The sequence below is a fragment of the Artemia franciscana genome, chromosome 2, assembly GCF_032884065.1.
Source record: "Artemia franciscana chromosome 2, ASM3288406v1, whole genome shotgun sequence".
NCBI lineage: Eukaryota > Metazoa > Arthropoda > Branchiopoda > Anostraca > Artemiidae > Artemia > Artemia franciscana.
Window position 1 is genome coordinate 42,197,901 of NC_088864.1, and position 24,248 is coordinate 42,222,148.

The window sequence follows — 24,248 nt, forward strand, 5'->3', positions numbered from 1 at the left end:
GCTGATCACGAAATGACATCTAAAATTCAGTATAGAATAAAAGCACTACGGAAAACGGGGGGAACAAGGGGAAGATGGAAAAAAAAATTAAAAATGCAGGGTAAGGGTAGAAAGCAATTTGAAATATGTTTTCTGGGGTCTTTCTATCTGCTGATCCCGAAACTGACATCTAAAATGAAATAAGGAACATAAGCCCCACCGTAACGGGGGGAAAGGGGAAAAGAGGGAAGAAAAGGGAGAATTAAAGTCAGGGGTAGAAATCAGTTTGAAATATGTTTTCTGGGGTTTTCCTATCTGCTGATCACGAAACTATCGTTGAAACTATTCAACGATATTGGCTTCGAAAGTGCAAATTTTACCTATAATAGCTGAAGTTTTATACTGTGATCACTGCCAAGCCGTATTTTTCTGTATGTTTAGCAATTCAAATGGTTTTAAGAAATGTCTCTGATTCAAGAAAGTAAAAGTTTGATACTTAAGCGAGTTATTTCGTCCATAGGTCTACTTATTAGCCATTAGCAGTTGGCTCAGGAGTCAGGCCTCGCTTCCCCTTTTCCGTTATTTCCTCCAGTTTTGTTTGGTTTTCATGGTTCTCGTTTTCTTTCCTTCATTTTAGGTGTCAGTTTCGTGATTATCAGATAGGAAAACCCAGAAAACACATTTCAAACTGCTTTCTACCCCTGACTTCAATTGTCCCTTTTCTTCCCCTATTTCCCCCTTTTCCCCCGTTATGGTGGGGCTCTATGTTCTTTATTTCATTTTAGATGTCAGTTTCGGGATCAGCAGGTAGAAAGACACAAGAAAATATATTTCAAAGTGCTTTTTACACCTACCTGTATTTTTAAATCGTTTCCCCTCTCCCCCCTGTTCTCCCCTTTCCGTCGTACTTTTATTATATACTGAATTTTTGAAGCCAGTTTCATGATCAGCGTATGGGAAAGCCCCAGAAAACTCACTTTGAACTATTTTCTGGGCATGTTCGGCAGTTTTCCCGATTTCCCCGCATTTTCCCCTTTTCCCCTGTTTTTCGGGTATTCACCCCACTCGGATTTATGCGGACTTTTAGTAAGTTGCACAGAATTTTTTTCTGATCATTTTGGTACCATTTTCGTTTATATTGCAATTTTTGTCCGGGTTTGACCCTTTTTTCAGCTAAAAGTCCTGGAAAAGGGGGAAGGACAAAACAAAACAAAAAATTGCGAAGAAGAGAGAACTAGGACAAAAACAGCCAATAAAAAAAAAACTATGAGAAGATTTCGGTCAAGACATCCGCTTGATCATTCTCAGTGCAAAATAATACCGATAAAAATATAAAAAACCGAACCGACACAAAACAGACACAAAACTAAAATAAGATGACCCTTTCAGAGTAACAGTGAAAGGGTAACTCTAAAATAATGTCCATAAAATCATTTTTCGCTACCAAATAGAACCTTTGATAATACCCTACCTGGCAAGCGATAAGCTTTTAAGAGTGCTTTACGTAAGATGAAATAATGTAAAATGCTATTTAGTCTCTTTTTTTTTCAGTTACACTTTCACCGTTACTCTGAAAGGGTCATCTTTGAATTAGTTTTCTGTTTTTTTTTTTTAAGGTTTGGTTTTCTATATCTTTATCTGTATTATTTTGCACTGAGGACGGTCAAGCGGAGGTCTTGACCTCCGAATTTCACGGGCTTTTGTTGTCCTCGTTCTCTCTTCGCGATTTCTGTTTTGTTTTATCATGATTAGTCTGTGTAGTCTCAGGAATTATTTGCTATGACTGTTTATTTAATTTGTGATCGTTTTGGGTTTTATTTACTGTTCAACAGTAATTTCTGGTCATTTTGACTGAGTTATTTTAGGTTTTTATTTCTTCTGATCTTAAGTTTAAAGGTTCTTTACTTTTCTTTGAAAAAATTCCTTTTCGAAAAGTTTTTTTTTATTGATGTAGTAAAGAACGAACTCCAGGAAATTAGGCAGCAGAGTTAATCAAATATAACATCATATCCCAGATAACCAACTATAAAAAATCTGTGGGTTATCTTGTGCGTGCGCATTTATGTTTTATCTTGTGAAAAAATGCGTGTATTACATCATTTTTTTATACCAAGACACAGTTTTTGTCAAAACAGTATTTATTTTAAATACTGTTTTTTGTTACTTGAAAGCATGTAGATATAGAAATTTCCTTTTAAATGAGCCCTTAAACAACCCTCTATGGAATTCTAGTTCCCAGCTAACGGCGAATAAAAAAGCGAAAGAAAGAAGGCGACTTTTCTTGTTGTTCAGGGTGGGGAGGCTATAGGTTTCCTATATTGGGTTTTTGGCAATGACAATTCCAATGGTACGGTTGCTGTTTCGATCCAAAGCTATTTTCGAGGGATTTCAAGCTACTTTTCGAGATTTCCACTAGGTTTCAAAATTAGTTTTTACTGTTCAGAACAATCGAAATAATAATTGAAATTCCTATATCCACTACAAATGGCAGTTTTTTCTCACTCTAATGTGCTTTAAAATTTTTGGCTATTATGGGCTTATTACTATGGACAGTTTGTTCAAAGTAATGAAAGACTTGAGAGCCTAATTAGAGTTATGTCAAGACTGATAGTTCCTCTAAGAGGGATAGCTGGCATAACTTTTTGAGAGTACTATAAAATGATTATTTTGATTTGATGACAGTCACTGATCCTAAGGTAGAACTACGATAGTTAATCATACAATAAGGGTAATTCAGCTAGCCTATCAGTTCTCTGAGTCATTTGAAGGCATTTTGAGACCAAAATTACTGATTTGCAGCCATATTCTGTGATTTTTTAAAGAACCACATAGTGGTGAAGGTAATAAGATTACTCAACCCTTCCCCCGCAATTTGGTGGTAAACAAGAGCTTAGTCGTGCGGACGCAATAGCGGCCCTACTTTCAATTTTAGGTGGCATTGGCGAGTCTAATGAGCCCTTGCCCTACATGACTTATGTCACGCTTTTGAGTCTCAAATGCACATACAGCTTTTCTGATTTTAGCAGGGGAGGAGTTCAGAGAGACTTGCCGAACTAAGAGATTTCATTGATAATCTTCAGTCTGAATTTCAGCAACTTGTAAAAGAAGGAACATCATCCCCTTACCCTTAACTAATGAATAGTCCAATTATCCTGTCGGGGAAAGCAGCTTAACCCACTAAGAAAAGTAGTGCGTTCGAACATGCCTTATCCGACTTAATGGCTTAACACTAACTTTCCTGGAGATAATCCGCAAAAGATAACAAAATACTTATCCGGCAACTTGTTTACTGAAACACATTAGACAAGCAGGCAAATAACAATTACAGCCAAGTTTACTATATTATAAGCATAGCTTATCGTACTTACAAATTTCTTAATTTGTGCGAAGTTCTGCAGTTACTGTTTCTTTTTGTTCTTTGCTTTTTTTCCCATTTACTCTCTAATTGTTCTCCCTGGGGCGTCGATTCAACACTAGTAATGGCTCTAAAGGATCTTCAGTCTTTTGGTCTTTTGTTCTCTGTATACATTTAAATAGTTTTTTCCTCTTTTAGAGAAAATTGAGTTTTGTTTCAGCCCAGTTTCTCTCTTGTCATTCTTCCAAGGTCTATGAAATCTAGACTTTATTTGTATTTCAGCTTTGTCACAATTATCTTTGGAATACTGCGGGGTATTGATCTTGCCAGGAATTGATCTTTTCAGGAATTGTCCGTCTACCAGGTTACTTTCTTAATTCCTAAAAATTAGATAGTGATAGGGAGTGATTCTCCCAGGATTACCAATTGTTTTTTCGGAGTTTTCTGCCATATTTTAGTTATTCTTTTTTCTGCAAATTTCAGATATTGTAAGCTTCTCAGGGACAGCTGATTTTCTATTGAAATTTCCCAGGCCAGTTTCTCTCCAATCGTTTTTCCAAGGTCTATGAAATCTTAAATAATTTCATATAATAATTAAATAATTTAAGTAAGGAGCGACCCGGCTCAATAGTAAACGAAACTCTAAAAAACGGAATTTTGATAAAAATACTTACATCAAAAGAATTGCATTTTAATGCTGATTTTAAACATATAAGTTTCATCAAATTTAGTCTTTGTCATCAAAAGTTACGAGCCTGAAAAAATTTGCCTTAGTTTGGATAATAAGGGGAAACACCCCCTAAAATTCATAGAATCTTAACGAAAATCACACCATCGCATTCAGCGTATCAGAAACCCTATTGCAAAAATTTCAAGCTCCTATCAACAAAAATTTGGAATTTCGTATTTTTTGCCCGAAGACAGATCACGGGTGCGTGTTTGTTTGTTTTTTGTTGTTTTTTTTCCCCAGGGGTCACCGTATCGACCAAGTGGCCCTAGAATGTCGCAAGAGGGCTCATTCTAACGGAAATGAAAAGTCCTAGTGCCCTCTTTAAGTGACCAAAAAAATTGGAGGGCACCTAGGCCCCCTCCCACGCTCATTATTTGCCCAAAGTCAACGGGTCAAAATGTTGAGATAGCCATTTTGTTCAGCATAGTCAAAAACCATAATAACTATGTCTTTGGGGATGAATTACTCCCCCACAGTCCCCGGGGGAGGGGCTACAAGTTACAAACTTTGACCATTGTTTACAAATTGTAATGGTTATTGGGAAGTGTTCAGAGGTTTTCAGGAAGATTTTTTGGTTTGGGGGTTGAGGGGAGGGGGGGCTATGTGAGAGGATCTTTCCTTGGAAGAATATGCCATGGGGGAAGAGATATTCAATGAAAAGAGCGCAGGATTTTCTAGCATTACTACTAAAAAAAAACAATGAAAAAATAAACATGAAAAAGTTTTTTCAATTGAAAGTAAGGAGAAGCATTAAAACTTAAAACGAAAACAGATTATTACGCATATGAGGGGTTCTTCTCCTCCTACATACCTCGCTCTTTATGCTAGAGTATCTTTAGTAATTTCAACTATTTATTCTACGGCCTTTCTGATTCAGGGGTCATTCTTAAAGAATTGGGACAAAACATAAGCTTCAGTGTAAAGAGCGAGGTATTAACGAGGGGACAAACCCCCTCATATACATAATACAAATATGAGAATATAGAAGTTTGTTACGTAGTTAATTCTTAAGTTATGCATATTTTTTTACTCCTAAAAACGTTCGTTAAAAATTAAAAGTTCTAGTTGCCTTTTTAAGTAACCGAAAAATTGTAGGGCAACTAGGCCTCCTTCACCACCCCTTATTTCTCAAAATCGTCTGATCAAAACTAAGAGAAAGCTATTTAGCCAAAAAAAAAAGAATTAATATGCAAATTTCATTTTAATAATTTATGTGCGGAGAGCCAAAATCACAGCATGCATTAATTCAAAAACGTTCAGAAATTAAATAAAAAAACTATTTTTTTTTTAACTGAAAGTAATGAGCGACATTAAAACTTAGAACGAATAGAAATTACTCCATGTATGAAAGGGGCTGTTCCCTAATCAACGCCCTGCTCTTTACGCTAAAGTTTTTTACCGTTTAATAAGGTAGAATTGAGAGAGAGAGTCAAACTTTAGCGTAAAGAGCAGGGCGTTGAGAAGGGAACAGCCCCTTTCATACACGGAGTAATTTCTGCTCGCTTTAAGTTTTAATGTCGCTCCTTACTTTCAGTTAAAAAGCTAGTTTTTTTTATTTAATCTTATTATAAGTTGGTTCAAAATCCAAAATTAAGCCAATTTGAAAAAAAAGAGCAAAAAAAAAAAAATCGGGAAACCTTTGTACATAACCTAGGGCTATATCTGGTCTCATTAGAGGAAGGGGAATGGGACTTAATTATAATGGTAGTGATTATTATATTCTGAACGAAGATTGAATGGGGAATCCAATGGTATATCTTTTTCTATCTGTCTTCTGTGCTATGCTACAAATTAACCCAGTCTAATTTATCTTCTGTTCTAAACTAGAGGCTATACCCTAATAAGAAATTTTTACTTCGCTATATTAAGAAAATTTCTTTTTTTTAAGTTCCAAATGACTAAACCTACAGTCAAAATCGGTGCATCTGTAAAAAGTCAAGCTCTGGTTTTATTTAAAATCAAGCTCCATTAAAAAATATTAGAAACTAACAGAGAAAAATAAGAAAACCTATGTTTCTTAACACAAAAAATTTAAATTTTGTGAGACTAGTGGTTCGAATTTGAAACTTGTTGTTCCAGTGCAATTTAGCTGGGACTAATGATCGAAAATAGAAAGACTAGTATGTTTCATTTTTAAAATAACCCAGAGACTTGGTGGATAACGTTCGCCATCCTGTTTGGATGGAATAATCTAACTGGTAATTTATAGAGGAATGAATATGTACATTCCTTCCGAGGACAAGAAGGAATTTGTATTGAATATCTTTTTATTAGGTTATCATACAAGGGGCATTACCACTAGTTCTCTTTCACTGACTAAAGATTATCGTTTTTGGTGTTCCACTTTTTGTTTCTTCATTTTTTTCAAATTATAAAACCTAAAATGTATGTTGTCAAACAGTTCGTGGTAACGAACTGTAGTAAGGAGCGATCCGGCTCAATAGTAACCAAAACTCTAAAAAATTGAATTTTGATATCAATAGCTACATCAAAAGAATCGCATTTTTCAAACAGTTCATGGTAACGAACTGTAGTAAGGAGCGATCCGGCTCAATAGTAACCAAAACTCTAAAAAATTGAATTTTGATATCAATAGCTACATCAAAAGAATCGCATTTTAATGCTGATTTTAAATATCATGAAAAGAGAAATCACCAATGCGTTTTATCAAGTTTCATCAAGTTTAGTCTTACCCATCAAAAGTTACGAGCCTGAGAAAATTTGCCTTATTTTGGAAAATAGGGGGAAACACCCCCTAAAAGTCGTAGGATCTTAACGAAAATGACACCATCAGATTCAGCGTATCAGAGAACCTTACTGTAGAAGTTCCTATCTAGCTCCTATCTACAAAAAATGTTTATTTGTTTGTTTTTTTTTGTTTTTTTTTCCCAGGGGTCATCGTATCGACCAAGTGGTCCTAGAATGTCGCAAGAGGGCTCATTCTAATGGAAATGAAAAGTTCTAGTGCCCTTTTTAAGTGACCAAAAAAATTGGAGGGCATCTAGGCCCCCTCCCAAGCTCATTTTTTCCCGAAAGTCAACGGATCAAAATTTTGAGATAGCCATTTTGTTCAGCATAGTCAAAAACAATAATAACTATGTCTTTGGGGATGACTTACTCCCCCACAGTCCCAGGGGGAGGGGCTGCAAGTTACAAACATCGACCAGTGTTTACATATAATAATGGTTATTGGGAAGTGTACAGACGTTTTCAGGGGGATTTTTTGGTTTTGGGGGTAGGGCTGAGGGGAGGGGGCTATGTGGAAGGATCTTTCCTTGGAGAAATATGTCATGGGGGAAGAAAAATTCAATGAAAAGGGCGCAGGGCGCAGGACGAATCTGGTCACGTTAAAAAAAAACGTCAAATTAAGAGCTTAATATACAATGCTGGGTGTTCGAAGCCTCTCTATTATGGAGTATAATTTGAAAATAACACAACTATACGAGCGATAAAACATATATACCACAACCATAACTCAACTAACGAAAGAAGTGCTAAGAGATAACACAACTATAAAGCGAAAACAGGTGAAAACTAACGGGAAAATAAACGAACTAAGAGGTAGAAGGGGCACAGAGAAAAAATATAATCCTTTTCCAATTTTGAGCCTAACTTCCGCAAAGGAGTAATAATGTCAGAAGCCCCGAAATACCGAATTATTTTCTTTTCAAAAAGTTCGTGGTAACGAAATGTAAGTAAGGAGCGACCCGGCTCAACAGTAAACGAAACTCTAAAAAACGGAATTTTGATGCTAAAATATACATCAAAAGAATCAGATTTTCATGCTGATTTTAAATATGTAAGTTTCATCAAATTTAGTCTTTGTCATCAAAAGTTACGAGCCTGAGAAAATTTGCCTTATTTTAGAAAATAGGGGGAAACACCCCCTAAAAGTCACAGAATCTTAACGAAAATCACACCATGGCATTCGGCGTATCAGAGAACCCTGTAGTAAAATTTTCAAGCTCCTATCTACAAAAATGTGGAATTTCGTATTTTTTGCCAGAAGACAAATCACGGGTGCGTGTTTATTTGTTTGTTTTTTTCGTTTTTTTTTTTATTTTCCCCAGGGGTCATCGTATCGACCAAGTGGTCCAAGAATGTCGCAAGAGGGCTCATTCTAACGGAAATAAAAAGTTCTAGTGCCCTTTTTAAGTGACCAAAAAATTTGGAGCGCACCTAGGACCCCTCCCACGCTCATTTTTTCTCCAAAGTCAACAGATCAAAATTTTGAGATAGCCATTTTGTTCCGCATAGTCAAAAACCATAATAACTATATCTTTGGGAATGACTTACTCCCCCAAAGTCCCTGGGGGAGGGGCTGCAAGTTACAAACTTCGACCAGTGTTTACATATAATAATGGTTATTAGGAAGTGTACAGTCGGTTTCAGGGGATTTTTTTTGGTTTTTGGGGTGGGGTTGAGGGGAGGGGGCTATGTAGGAGGATCTTTCCATGGAGAAATATGTCACGGGGGAACAGAAATTCAATGAAAAGGGCGCAGGATTTTCTAAAATTAATATAAAAAAAAAACAATGAAAAAATAAACATGGAAAAGTCTTTTTTCAATTGAAAGTAAAGAGTAGCTTTGAAACTTAAAACGAACAGAGATTATTACGCATATGAGGGGTTCTAAAAATACTTTAGCATAAAGAGCGAGGTATTTAGGAGGAGATAAATACCTCGCTCTTTATGCTATAGTATTTTTAGTAATTTCAACTATTTATTCTACGGCCTTTCTGATTCATGGGGTCATTCTTAAAGAATTGGGACAAAACTTACGATTTAGTGTAAAGAACGAGGTATTAACGAGAGTACAATCCCTCTCATATACATAATAATAATTAAAGAATATAAAAGTTTGTTACGTAAGATAATTCTTAAGTTATGTATATTTTTTACTAATAGAATAATTCGTTAAAAATACAAATTTATAGTTGCCTTTTTATGTAACCGGAAAATTACATGGCAACTAGGCCTCCTTTCCTATCCATTATTTCTCAAAATCGTCTGATCAAAACTAAGAGAAAGCCATTTAGCCAAAAAAGGAATTAATATGCAAATTTCATTTTAATAATTTATGTGTGGAGAGCCAAAATCAAACATGCATTAATTCAAAAACGTTCAGAAATTACATAAGAAAAAGTAGTTTTTTTTAACTGAAAGTAAGGAGCGACATTAAAACTTAAAACGAACAGAAATTACTCCGTATATGAAATGGGTTGTCCCCTCCGCAATTCCTCGCTCTTTACGCTAAAGTTTGACTCTTTGCCACAATTCTGCTTTTTAATACAATTAAAAGCTTTAGCGTAAAGAGTGAGGGATTGCGGGCCCATTTGATATGCGGAGTAATTTCTGTTCGTTTTAAGTTTTAATGTCGCTCCTTACTTTCAGTTAAAAAAAACTTACTTCAAGTTACGCTGTATTGCCTGAAACCATACCACTTGTTAGTGATTACCTATGTAATTGATTGCGAAACAATTAGACTATATGCCTGTCACCAAGTGATTGCCACATAAGCACTTTACTAATAATTGTAAAACTACATCCTTATGTTCCGTTCATTATTTTAATATTATTGTTCTATAACCACTTCCAAGAAGGCAAATTTCCCTATGTATAAGTGTAAAACCCCGCGTCCCTGAGGAGGAACAAGCTTCACATTCGTGCTTACAACCCACTCTTTATGATAGAGAAGAAGCCCCGAGCAATGAAATGTTGAAGTCTTTTAACGCCTGGGCTGTGATGCTCATTAGTATGATTTTTTTTTTTTTTTTTACTAGGGTTTCTTTGGCTGCAGTTATATCCTACGGAATCCCAAGTGAATGCAAACGTTTATTTTGCGGAAGATAAGCGGGACTCTAAAGGGGTAGAAGACTCTGAAAATCCATCCACTCTGTCTCCTTAGCCTACAGTTATTTGCTCCATAAGTCTCCAACGGGCTAGAGATCTGAGAAACAGATTTCTCCTTTGAAAATCATCATTTTCTTGTTCGATTGAACCAGGGCATTCACCCAATAAATTGCAAGAAAACAAGCGATAAAGAATTCTTGCTTATCCTTCTCCTGAAAAGTTTTTGATGGGATGTGTTCTGGAGAGCCAACGACTAACTTTGTGTCTCAGATTGTTTTTTGACTTCGTTTCAAACAGGGTGTAACATGCCTAATTCTGCTAGAACTGTGGCGATAAAAGGGAGAGGATGTCCGAGGGCCAATGTTATGTTGAACTTTGTTTGAACTGTAATCAGGGAAGGATTTTCAATCGACATGGAAAACCAGTGGATGAGGCTGCCCTATGACCTCCCACCCCCAACATGAGGTTGAGACCCTCTAATGACCTTCCCTCTAAAGTTCTCAGCACAAAGGCAGGCATGTTGTGTCGCATTTTAAGGCAATTGTCAATCTGCAGGTTTTCATGATAGGCTATGCCTCTTCCAATAACACCAACACCCTCCATGAACCTCGCTGCCAACTTTTTAAAAGAAAATTATGGAACATGCATCTTGTTTGAACCGAAGTCACGCATGGATTTTCGATCGGTATGATTAGAGAACCAGAGTGGCCAAGCAGCTGCTCTAATGACCCTGCTAACATTTTAGCATAGAAATATAAAACATTCTAAGGTCTTAGCACAATGTTTGAGCCGGAATTATGCCATGATTTTTAATCTCTCTGACTGGATGACCAAGATGAGCCTTAGATCTCGCCAACATACTTCGCCATGCAAGTTCAAGTAGAATTGCCATGTTCTATCTTTTTTTAACCGAAAATGTGCAATGATTTTCATGGCTATTCCTTCATGGTTCCGACACCATAGATGCTAATAGATGAACTTCTGCTGTAAGATGATATTTTAATGTTTATTTGTTCTCGCTTAATTAACAAATTAACTGCTGCATATGCGATGGTTACCGCTCAGTTGCACTTATTTTTTGTCAAAAAATTGTAATTCATTGATAACATGAAGTTCCTTGCAATTATTCCATTGACTGGACATATCTCTGGTATTATATGTAACCCTAAATATATATCGTTTTTCATTTATACTGTTCGATTAATTGTTTGTTGGTACAAACTATTGATAAACGGATATGTAGGTCACAATGCGTTTGAAGAGTAAAGCCTTGGTTCGCCAACTGGTTGCATGTGTTTGCTTTTGAATCTAAAGAATTTTTCCCGACTGCAAGAGATTCCCTGGCGTTTGGCCTGGGAATATACTGTAAGAGCAATTAAACTCCCGCAATAGCGTGAATTCATTCAAAACTTAATGCTCGAATCCTTCAATAGTTTGCTTGCAGAACTAGTAAAAGCAATAGAGTGCTTCTTTCATATCCCTGTAGATTGTGTGGATTATTTAGCATATTACTTATGTTTTATTCCAAGTTTTTAAAGTGATTTTTTTGTGGTAAAACAAAAGAAGTGTAAAGGCACTTAAGGATAAAGTAAGTATTCTACTCGAAATATTGTGTACATTGCAACGACTCAAAACATTAAATAAAAAATGATGTTTCGCAGGAGTATAATTCCCGCGATGTTTCGCCTGGCGATGTTTCGCCTGAATATAATTCAGGGATGAATAAAAACATAAAAAAAAGTGTGATTTTGTCGTTTGAATATTGCCTAGTACCGTTGTTTGCTTGATACCGACTGAATATTCTGCTTCAGGAAGCCTAGAAAGGAAAACAACAGCAAACGGTTTTAACTACCAACAGTAAGACATAAAAAGTCTTAAAATAAAAAAAAAGAAAAACTCAGCACCCGGATCGTGAAATAGAGAAAAATTTTTTTCTAAAGTTTAAAAAATCTCTTGTAATTTTTCTGAAAAAAAAAACAAACAAACTTTTCTTTGTCTTGCCTACTAAAGAGTATTGATGAAGAAAAAGCAAAATTGTCTATTTTCAAAAAGTAAACTTCTTAGGAAGTATTTAACCTAGGACTCGAGTTGAACATAAAATTGTTTCTTCAAGTCCTGAGGTCGAAAATTCTTTTTATTTTCTATTTATAAGAAATAGTTGAGAAAGTCAATGTGGAAATCCGCAATTTGAGCCCAATCCTCGGACTCGAGTTGAACATAAAATTGTTTCTTCAAGTCCTGAGATCGAAAATTCTTTTTATTTTCTATATTTCTAAGAACGAGGTCTGAAAGTCAATGTGGAAATCCGCAGCTTTTTTGTTTTTGTCCGTAACGGAAAGAGCCTTTTTTTTTGTCCGTAACGGGAGGAGCTAGTCCCCTGTATAGGAATTAGGAATCGGAAAAGGGAAACTCCTCTGAAGTTTAAAATTCCTGTGATTATCAAGAAAAAAAGAATTAGAGGTCATTTTTTTCTAGCTTACTGAAAACAAGCAAAACAGTCCTATTTAAGAAAGTAAAATTATAACTTCGGATTCAATGCAGAGCATTTTGACTCCTGAAGTCGAAATTCATGTATTTTCTAGATTTTTAGAAAATATTTCTGGAAAATCAGTCGGACAATCCATATTCTTAAATTTCGGTTTGAATGAAATGCTCTTATTCGATCAGCAGTTTAGAGGCCGGAGGCATCGACCGAGTCTGTTGATTTTTGAATTAAAATGGAATAGTTTTGAGGCATCAAGTCATGGCTATTTTATATGCAAGTTAAACTTTGGCCCAAAAAGCTGACTGAAACAAATCCTGCTGCAGTCCTAATACCTGAAAATGGAGGAGGCCCCATAAAGTGCTTTCATTTGCATATTTATTTGAAAGAAATGGTTTTCAGGTCTCAACTGAACCTGACATGAAATAAACCATGTGCAGGTGTCTCTTTGGGATCTCCAGACATAATGCCACCGCCTTTGGGGACAGGTCAGGTTCCTAAATTTCTTTTATTAGGAAATCTAGCATAAGTGATGGTCAAATCTAGTCCAAACTTGGTGGAAACAATTGCTAGGGTTTTAGTACCTTCTGTGGATTAGAGCCCGACCCGAATTCTTTCCCTTGGGGTCCGTAAACTTTGTCGTGAAACGTCTACCAAAGGTTTTTTAAGGTCCCATTGAAGCTTTGTGGGGATTGATGAGTTTCCAGATGCAATACATACTTTGTGGGCGAGGAGAACATACCTGCATTTTAGAACATCCAGAAAAGAGGCCCAATGAAACGTCTAGGAAGGCAGAAGTTATTGTCCCAATTACGCCTTCTTGGGATCAGGACAGGCCAGATTTGATCTTTATGAGGGCAAGGGGTAGGTCTCCAAATTTTGTCGTCTGGTTTTTCAGCAGACATACTATAAGTTCCCAGAGAAAGTTTTTTAGAAGTAAAAGTAACTGCCCCAGTTGTGCCCTTGCGAGTTCCGTATGTATTCCACCCTCTGGGTGGAGTGTGGCTCCTAAGTTATTGTCATCATGATATCTGTCCGAACGCAGAAATTCGTATCGGATTCTTAGCTATGTGTTTTGGGTGTTTGTGCTCTATCCGGCCTATGTGGGGGATGAGGCTTAGGAATTATTGTCAGCAGGGTGACCAGCGGAAAAGCCGTTTGGATCTTAATCAAAATTTTGGAAACTAAAACTTAATACCCTAGTTATGCTTTTTGAGGATCTGGTCCTGATCTGACCTTCTTGAAAAAGGGAAAGGGGAGGAAGCTCAACATTTTTGGTATCAGAACAGCTGCCTGATGGCATAATTATATATTCAAAACTTGCTTGGAAATAAGGCTAACGGCCCTGATTATGCATTTTGATAGATCATATCTAAATAGACCTCTGCGGGGGTGGGAATTTTTGTCATCCGAAAATCTAACAAATTGGATTTTTTGTATCTTAACTAAGCTTCATGAGAAGGAAGCGTAATTGTCCTATTTCTGCCTGTTAGCTGATTCTAGTCGTAATATTTGTGGTTGTGACAGTTTATAGCTGTCTTGCTTATTTAATAGCTACTAAATTGTAAATTTTGATGTCGATTCAGTGAAAACTAAAGACCCAACATATTGATGAAATGCAAGTTGTGAACCCTCAAAAAATGTACGATATGCATATGTGCGGAAATTTTGTCTCTCGCTCTCTAATAGTGTTAAAATAAATAATAACTAATGTATCACTATCAAATTTTATCTTATTTTCATTTTTTACTATTAACCTTGTGAAGTGTTATTTTTAGTAGCATTTCATACTTTTGCTAACCTGATGAATAAACTCAGACCACTCCCATTTAAATTCTGGTAAAAAAAAATGCCTGGTATTACTTATCCTCCCCCTATGTGATAATTTTTTGGTTGCGTTCATGCTGATTGTGCCTTTTTTGTAGTGTTTTTATTACTAATTTTGCTGTATGTAACTGTTTTAATTAGGAAATAGGTTGAATTGACAAAATCTTTTGGTTTCAGAAGCAAATAATGTTTGAAACCAGGTGAACCTCATCTATTTATGTAACTACCAGTTCCTAAAGTCAGAAGTGAAAATGTTTGTTTTTGTGAAAAGCGAGGAGTCATTTTAATGATCTATCCTAGTACCAGATGTGATTAAGATGCAAATAAACTTAGGCAGTTCCGAAATTGAATTGTTTATAAGAGCGAAATAACATTTCTTTCTGAGTCATTTTGCGTTGCCAAATTTCTATTATGCTGAATGGCTGGGATGATTTTTTTTTTATTATTGAGCGGTTAGTGGTTACAAACTGTAAGTAAGGAGTGGCCTGGGGCTGTTAGTAATCAAAACTCTAAAAAAGGGAATTTTGATATACATTAAAAGAACCGCCTTTTTATGCTGATTTCAAATACATGAAATTCATTCAGTTAAAAGTTATCTATCAAAAGCTACGAACGGGGTAAAATTTTCCTGATTTTTGGAAAAGGAGGAGCACTCTAAAAAAAGCAAGTTGTCCTCGTGAATGTATCACCATCAAATTCAGCGTGTCAGAGAACTCCTCGTAGAGTTTTCAAGATCCTATACAAAAGTGGGGAATTTCGTCTTTTTCTCTGGAAAGAAAGATCATGGATGTGTTTTTAATTGTTTGTTCTTTTTTGTTGTTCTTCCCCAGGGGTGATAATATCGAACCAATGCTCCTAGAAATTTGGGAGAGGACTTGTTTGAACAGAAATTAGTAGTTCCTTTAAAAAGGACATAGTAGTGTCCTTTTTAAGTAGCTAAAAATATCGTGCCACAAGAAAGCTTGGTCTTCTGCCATTTTGTGATACTTTAAACTACGGTTTTGCCCCAAAGGGCTAAATTGCTCTCAAAGGAAACTTCCAAAATAGCCCGTCAACTCAAAAGTGTCGGAAAACTATAGATTGAACCTTCCAGTTTCAGGAGAAGTTATGTAGCACGTTGGTACATTCGTTCTTAAAAAGTGACATAATCCATACAAGACAAATGGTTAAAACAGATTTTCATTTTAAAGATGCATCTAACTGAGCTGATTGACTTGATGCTCTATGAAATTATGTATAGTGATGTATAATTGTGCTTCACGAATCACGAAGGAGGGGTAGTATTTCATTGCTTGGGTGGAGAGGGGCGGGTGCTAGATACTTCAAAATGTGCATTTTAATGCCCCAATTGTTTGACGTCTCTATGAGTATTCAGATAAATAAAGGAAGGGCTCTTGGGGGAAAGATTGGAATTAATCTCCTTTCATTTTAACTCAGACTGAATTACAGGTTTTGCGGGTTGATCGTTTTCTTCCTATTGCATAGAAAAGTTTTCTTTTGTAACAAAGACTCCATTTTCTAGTATAAATTGATTTCTATTTCTTGATTCCTAAGAATGTTTTTGGTCTATGCCTTTAATATAGGTGCTGAGGATTGTTCCCAACTACTACAATATTTTTCTATGTAGCATAAATATCATATTTCACATGCCTATCAATACAGAGGTAGAAAAGTGGAGTTGCTTTATCATGAGTGTCACCAGGAAATTTTATGGGGGGGACCCCCCTCTACTCATTGCCTAACCTACTCTGTTGGTTTTCCTGACCACCCTAGGATGGAATGAATTATCTGGTGTCTGCGAAGGATAGAAAAGAAAGAAGAATTGAATTTATGTAAAATTCAAGTTAGAATTTCTTTATTGACTGAAATTGCTGATTTGCCACCCTATGATTTGAAGCTAAAAATTATAACGATGATTATGTCAAAGCATAACTTGGATATTCCAGAGGGCTTATACATTGCAACATACCTGGTTGATATAGAATTATATAATAACGCAATTAAGGCAAAAATATAACGACCGAGTTAAACCTGGAAAAGAAGTTTTTTTGGTTTCTAAGACGACGTGCGAAATTACACATGATTTTGGATGAATCCAAACAGCCATAGCAAAAGGTATAGAAAAATTTCTGAGGTAATGATGCACGAAAATGAAGTACAAACGAGATCTGTGGCTAGAAGGCATGTGACACAACAAGTACCACAACGAATCCCAAATGAGAATAAGTGAAAAGAAAATTTACGGTACAGGGATGATCACATCCAGTCGTAAGTGAAATCTGCGGTTAGAAAAGAAGCAACAGTGAATAGTTTGCAAAAGCTAACTTTTGGTTCATAGAGTCGGATTTGAGGGGTGGTAGCCTTTCTTGCATTTATGGTAACCTTGGGTACACTTTGAACAATGAACCGAAATTAGATAAAAAACAATAGCAGTTTTCTCAAAGGAAAGACAAGAGCGCCATCAAAACTTAAAACGAACAGAAATTATTCTGTATATCAGGAGAGCTTCCCCGTTTTAACCACCGCTCTTTACGCTTAAGTTCAGTTTTTTGCCCCGACTCGTCAAGAACGGCTGCTGAAACACAAGTTTCGTTGAATCGGAACGAGTAGTATTTCTAATGCGCTATAGAACTTTTTCTATTTAATGTACTACAGGATTGAACACTACTGTACCCAATTTATGAATTGGAGTGCTAATTAAAGTATAAAAAAGCAAATTCAAATGTGAAGGTGTGAAGGTTCGTCGAAAGACTGTGTGTTCCCGGAGCATCAAAATGACGTGTCTGCTATATCTCGGTAAACGGCTAGGGAGGGTTGAGCTAAAACTTCCGGAGTGTTGTTGGAACTTGAAATTTTGTGGTTTGAGAAGGGGGTCAAAGAAATTGCGTCTCTGATCCTGCTAAAAGTTTTTGCACCATTAGCCCAATGAAGCTGGGGTTTTTGCTGCAATATTTTGGATTGATAAATCAATGAATTATTTAACAATTCGTTATCTATAAAGTTGAAAAGAGTATATTTAAAAGAAAGAAGATATGGATGAAAATTTATTTGCTCATCAGAATAATGAAACTGCATCGATTGTTTAAAATATATTTTTTTTTAATTCTTTGAAGTTTCAGCAATATTTATTTTTCAATACTGTTTTGACAAATGAAAAACTGATTAAAATGTTTTCTTTTCAATGATGGTCTTGCCCTAGAGGATTTTCAGGGAGGGGGTGCTGCGTTTGATGTGATGTCATTCATTTTCTGTTCGTCTTTTATGTTCTGTTCTGTTCGTTTAATCATTTATAGTAAGTTCGGTTAGTTTTAAGTTTTAATTATTATATGAGCTCATTTCTGCTCGCCTGTAGGTTTTAATATCGCTCTTTACTTTCCTTTTTTGAACTCTTTAACATTTTTTTAAGTTGATTTCTTTTCATTTCATAATTGACATAGTTTGATTATTCGTTTATTTTAGGAATATACTTAAATGCGTTTTGAACAAACTAGAAAACCAAACATGTTCATTTTTAGGGTTAAGAATATTTTTTTATACCTTTTAGGTTTGAATTATTATGTGATTTATTTCAGCTCGTCTTAAGTTCCGCTTTTTATGGCACTTGGTATTTACCAAGTGACATAGCGATCGCAATTTCTGTCGGTCTGTCTGTCTGTCCCGGTTTTGCTAGTTTGGCCACTTCGGGATAAGCTAGGACGATGAAATTTGGCATGCGTATCAGGGAACAGACCAGATAAAGTTAGAAATAGTCAGTTCCCTGATTCGACCATCTAGGGGGGAGTGGGGGGACGGTTAATTCAGAAAAATTAGAAAAAAGCGAGGTATTAACTTACCAACGGGTGATCGGATCTTCATGAAATTTTATATTTAAAAGGAGCTCGTAACTCAGATCTCTTATTTTAAATCCCAACTGGATCTAATGTCGGGGGGGGGGGGGGGGTTGGGGGGCCGGATAGCTTGGAAAACACTTAGAGTGGAGAGATCGGATGAAACTTGGTGAGAAAAATAAGCACAAGTCCTAGATACGTGATTGACATAACAGAAACGATTCTGCTTTCTTTGGGTATTTAGAGTGGGGGGTTGTTAATTCGGAAAAATTAGAAAAAATGAGGTATTTTCAACTTACGAACGAGTGATCAGATCTGAATGAAATTTGATATTTAAAAGGATCTTGTGCTTCAGAGCTCTTATTTTAAATCCCAACCAGATTCGGTGACACTGGGGGGAGTAGGAGGGGAAGTCGGAAATCTTGAAAAACGTGAAAGTGGAGGTATCTTTATCTTACGAATGGGTGATCGGATCTTAATGAAACTTGATATGTAGAAAGATCTTATGTCTCAGATGCTCCATTTCCAATTTGAATCGGATCTAGGGACATAGGGGGTGGAGGGGGGAAATAGAAATCTTTGAAAACGCTTAGAGTGGAGATATCGGGATGAAACTTGATGGGAAGAATAAGCACGAGTTCTAGATACGTGATTGACATATCTGGACCTGATCCGCTCTCTTTAGGGGAGTTGGGGAGGGGAGGGGAGGGGGTTTCCAGTGCTTTGGCGAGTTCGGTGCTTCTGGACGTGCTAGGACGATGTAAATTGGTAGGTGTGTCAGGGACCTGCACAAATTGCCTTGATAACAGTCTTTTCCCCGATTCGACCATCTGGGAGGCTGGAGGCAGATGGAAAAAAAAATGAGGTATTTAACTTACGAATGGTTGATCGGATCTTAATGAAAGACCTCGTGCCTCAGAGCTCTTATTTTAAATTCCAACCGTATCTGGTGATATTGGGGGAGTTGGAAGGGGAACGAGAAATCTTGGAAAACGCTTAGAATGGAGAGATCCGAATGAAACTTGGTGGGAAGAATAAGCACAAGTCCTAGATACGTGATTGACATAAGCGGACTGAATCCGCTCTCTTTGAGGGAGTTGGGGGTGTGTGTGTTAATTTGGACAAATTAGAAAACTTAAGGTATTTTTAACTTGCAAACGGGTGACCGGATCTTAATTAAATTTGATATTTAGAAGAAACTCATGTCTCAGAGCTTTAATTTTAAATACCAACAAGATCTGATGAAATTGGGGGGAGTTGGAGGGGGAAACTGGAAATCTTGGAAAACGCTTAGAGTGGAAAGATCGGGATGAAACTTGGTGGGTAGTATAAGCAAGTGTCGTAGGTACGTGATTGACGTAACCGGACTTGATCCGCTCTCTCCTTGGGGGAGTTAGGGGGGTCCAGTGCTTTGACGAATTCGGTGCTTCTGGATGTGCCAGGACGATGAAACTTGGTAGGCGTGTTAGCAACCTGCACAAATTGACTTGATAAAGTCGTTTTCCCCTACTCGACCATCTGGGATGCTAGAGGGAGAGGAAAAATTAGAAAAATGAGGTATTTTTCACTTACGAATGGGTGGTCGGATCTTAATGAATTTTTATATTTAGAAGGACATCGTTTCTCAGAGGCGCAGGAAGCCCTTTTTCGACATCTTAAATTCATATATGTAATAGTAAGTTGGTAAAATTCTTACTTTTGTTTGTTTAAAGAAAAAAAAGAATCTTGTCGTAAAGTAAGAAAGTTCTGAGTTTTATGCCTTTTAATTCTGTATCAGAAAGTGAATAAAAGGTTTGTTTATTGCGTGGTTAAATTTTATTATCTTTGGGTTCTTTAGAGCTGAATTGTATGTGGGTCCAGTAATGTGGATGCTATAGATTCTCTTGATCTATATCTTTGATGCTGAAAGATCCTTACCTTCGCAATTGAGAAAATGAAATGCATTAACCATAAACTTAACTTAAGAATTTAAAGAATTTTTTCCAGAAATAACTTTAGGTTACTATCTCTTTTACTTTATGCTGTAACTATCTGATTTGAATCCTCGCTATCACATAATATCCTAATATTGATTCCAGGAGCGTCAAGGTGAATTAGACTCGAAACGCAACTTTCTTCGTGTTTTTGCCACTCTGGATTCGACCAAAGCTGAAGAGGCAAAAGCTATAGAATCCAAACTGAATGAAGTAAGTGCTTTCAAAATCTTAAAGGGGCGTATTTCCCTTTTATCAATTATAGTTATAAACTTTTTGCTTGAATTAATGAAGCCATGTGAATTTGTAAAAGTGCCTTGTTTGACAATGCAGTAAAGGAATCGTAAAAATGTATGTGAACAAATTAATTAATTTTTGTGACATTACATTTATAGTATGGTGTATTCAAAAATCCTTAATTACGCACTTATCAGGGATTTGATTTAAACATTAATAGTGATACTCGTAGCTATCAGACCAAATTAAAGATAGTCTTAATTCGTAAACAAAAATTTGCCACAAGAAATGAAACCTTGCCTATTTCTACAATTACCTATTTTGCGGCACACTCTGTATCGCAAAGTAGTCTACATTTACTTACTAACAGTAGGACTTCTTTGAGTGATGTTAGCCGTGGCCACTATTGAATTTCTTCTTAGTAATAATGTTGCAATGATCGACTATAATGTAATAATGGTAGGCTTATATTCTTGTTCTGGCAGACTTTAAAGGAAATAGTCGAATTTAATTGTCTCCGTTTACAAATCTTTAGTTTTTGCAGGTGTTTAGGTAAAAAAAAACAGAAAAAAAACTGTTTCTTCATTTAGTGCCCAGTGTTACTATTCTTTTTTAGAAATGACATTACTCCCATTGGGAACATTAGTATTCTCATTTCTTCATTTTTTCTTTTCCTTCTTTTTATTTGAGGGAAAAGCTGCCTTATTTAGTAGTTGAAACAAAAGTTCTTAATTGATCCGTTTTAAGGATCAAACTTCATCTTGTTAGTAGGATCTTACCCCTCTTTCAAAGAAGTTACAAGATTTTAATTATCTGTAGTTTTGCCTGTGCTCAAGAATGATCAATTAAAATTAAGTTCTGTTGTAAAAAGAAAAATTCTGGCCAAAACTGGATGCGTTCATTGATGTATGGGCAAATTTTCTAATATTTATTTTGATATTCGCGAACCTTGGCCGCTTTGAAAATAGGAATTAATGCACCTAAAGTTGTTTTTAAAATCGTGATTTATTTTTTCACTGAAATGGAAAGTAAGGATGGATTTAGTATAAATTGTACTCATTTCAAGATCTATTTCATTTGTTAAATTCATTTTATTTCAATAGTTTCAAATTTGTTTTATTTTTTAATTACAGTTTTTGAAGCCCAGTTTAATGTAAGTTCCATTTTATTTTCACCACTGATACGAAGATTTTTCCATGCCTGTTGTGTTCCCGGGCTACATTGATCGTTATATTGAAGTTTTGTTGTTAACTCTTGGGCCATATGAAAACAAGTAAATATTTTCACTTGTGAACTTTTCTAAATATGTTTGTATCTATAAGAAAGTAAAAATAAGTATTAGGCATGAACCTTTTGACTTGTTTAGGAGTGGAATTTGTCAAAATATAGACTAAACGTGTACTGTTAACGAAACATTGGAAAAAAATGTTGGAAAGCAATAAAACGGAGCAGAGAACAAAATAAAGAGAAAGGCAAATTTTTCTTTTATACAAAAGAAAAATAATTTATTTCATCTTTTGCTGTCCCCACTCTTCCAGAAACTATTTCAACAGTCCAAACAGGGATAAATCCTTTTACTAGACAGTGGAAAAATAATAAAAAATATTGGATATTTCGATCATATAGACAGTGGTCATCATTAGCAGATATACTCTGCTGGTGTATATCTGCTGATGACGATCACTGTATATGTGATCGAAATATCCAGTATTTTTTTTTCTTCTTTTTTTTTATTAACACGATTAAATTAGTATTTTAGCTATTTGGGGAGGGGGGGGGGGTCTTGACATCAGAATGGTTGAGAAACGATGGTCTATGATAATACATTATTAATGCTCCCTAATTAAGTGATATCTTTTTCTAGATTTACGGCTCTTTAGTAAGTTTTATATCGGTCAATATTCTTTGAATCTTCTTTAAGAATATTTAACGCTTCAACACTATAATTATAATCGTTTTAGTTATTCTCTCATTTAATTCCAGTGTTTATTCTTCTCCTTATTCTATATCCGCTATAATCTTTTTGTAGATTGTCAGTTCATAAATTATTAGCGGATCATGCTGATAAATGACATCGTTGGATAATCATTGGTAGAAAAAAAATTCTACCAATTTAAAAAAAATATGTTCAATTTACTTTTTCTTATCATTTTTTCAGAGCTTGTTTTTAGATTAAAAACTTACTTTAAGGTTAGGAATGCATTGATGGAAAGATTGAATTTGATCGGAAACCGACATTCAAAAGCGAGCAAGTTTTTGGTTTCTCTTGATGAAACGATGGATGCAGTTGCAGCTCAGTTGAATGCTACGTCCAAAGAGGTTCGTTTTGCATTTTTCTGTCTTTTTTTTTCAATTTCTTTACAAATCGGGTGTCATTCGGGGCTCTTTCATCAATAAGATTTGATGGGACTTTAACTTTAATTTTCTTCTTGGTTCAAAATTTCTTCTATTATGTCAAAACTGTTTCTGTTATTGTCTAGTATCTTATTTTCTAGTGTGTTAAAATTAATGGATTAAGAACTTGTCTTAGGACTCAAATATTTTACTGCTCAAAGTTATGTCATGGAGGAAGCAGTCGGTTTGAAGTCCGACTTTTGTGTTAAAAGCTTAAAAATATTATCCAACCTTTGCATTTTTTCTTCTTTGAACTATTAGTGAAACTGTTGTTCATACAATTTTTGGAGATTTTTTACCAAAGCTAAATCCCTCTCCCACAAAAAAAAAAAAAAATCATGGACGGCTGTGATTTATCTTAAGCGTAACTGCTTTTCTTCAAAAAAAAAAAAATGTCTTGGTTAAGGCCTGTTCACAGTGAGTTTTTACTAATACAGAGATTCAAGTAGAGCTAATTTGAAGAATCAAATTTCAGGAATTTGTCTGAAATCCAACTTGTCCATAACAGAGATTTAGCTAGCACCAAGAGCGGGATCGAGCCAAAACTGAAGCTAAATTGATTTGAATTTAATTAAGGTCGAGCCAACCAGAATTTTTTCATTAAGTTTTCTGATTGGCTAATACCCGAAACTTATCTAAATAGATAAAATACCGCAAACAAAAAGAAAAATAATAAATGAAAAAAATTGAATAAAAAAGAAAAGGATTATTGAGAGAAGCTATTGGAGCTCAAGAACATTTGTATGACAATATTCTCCGTCTATTGCCGTATTTTCACAACAGGCATAAGCGTATTATTTACACTTTTCAAGTTTATCACTCTTCTGAAATATGTTCTTGTAGAACAATAAAATACAACTATAACATGAATTCAAAATAAACTTACCTTTTCTTATATTCGGCAACTTCATATGATTCCAATCGCATTCTTTAGCAGTATTTTTATAATAAGTTGTCTAAGTAGTTTAAAATTTTTATTTCTTATCTTCTTACTATGATTGTCTTGTATGGCTTAAGGTAACTCTCGATCTTTGTAAAGTCTCATTGTCATTGTGCCATAAGTTTGCCAAAATTCTGCTAAATATAAATTTATGTTCTTACTAGCTGCAGAACCAATTGGATGACAGGCATCGGAAAGAAGGAAAAAGACAGTGGTGTCTACTCTTTTGAAAGGAGCAGAAAAAGTATACCCCCCCCTCCCCACGTACACGAAACTCAACGGGTTTAGCCTCTAGTAATAAATTAACAGACAAAAGTAATTTGAAATGTAATGTTTATTTTTAGCATCTCAAAAATGATTCGGTGATTAGTTTCAACTTCTTATAAAAATTGAGAGTTTATTACTAGAATAAACAGAACAGAGATATAATTAGCATTTTTTAGAAAGTAGAGACACATTGAAATTCGGTTCTGAGAGGGATGAAGTTCATAAAAAAGAAGAATAAGACAAAAACACTGGATAATTACGGTATAAGTTGATTTCAGCGTTTATATTAACCGTTTCGAATTGTAAAATCTGATCTCTAGCATCAGCTTATACTCGGTTTCGGAATGGGCTGAATTTTAGTATTAGTAAGATCACATTATGAATG

The 24,248-nt window shown here is 35.5% G+C and overlaps 1 protein-coding gene across 4 annotated transcripts in view; it reads left to right on the forward strand.

The window, feature by feature from the left end:
• LOC136041926 (utrophin-like) overlaps positions 1-24,248 on the forward strand; it is a 427,919-nt gene that overhangs the window by 179,590 nt on the left and 224,081 nt on the right. For all 4 annotated transcript variants that reach the window (XM_065726724.1, XM_065726734.1, XM_065726743.1 and 1 more), the window contains 2 exons: positions 20,131-20,238; positions 22,453-22,581. In XM_065726724.1, the coding sequence (XP_065582796.1) occupies positions 20,131-20,238; positions 22,453-22,581 (237 nt within the window). The remainder of the gene's footprint in view (positions 1-20,130; positions 20,239-22,452; positions 22,582-24,248) is intronic.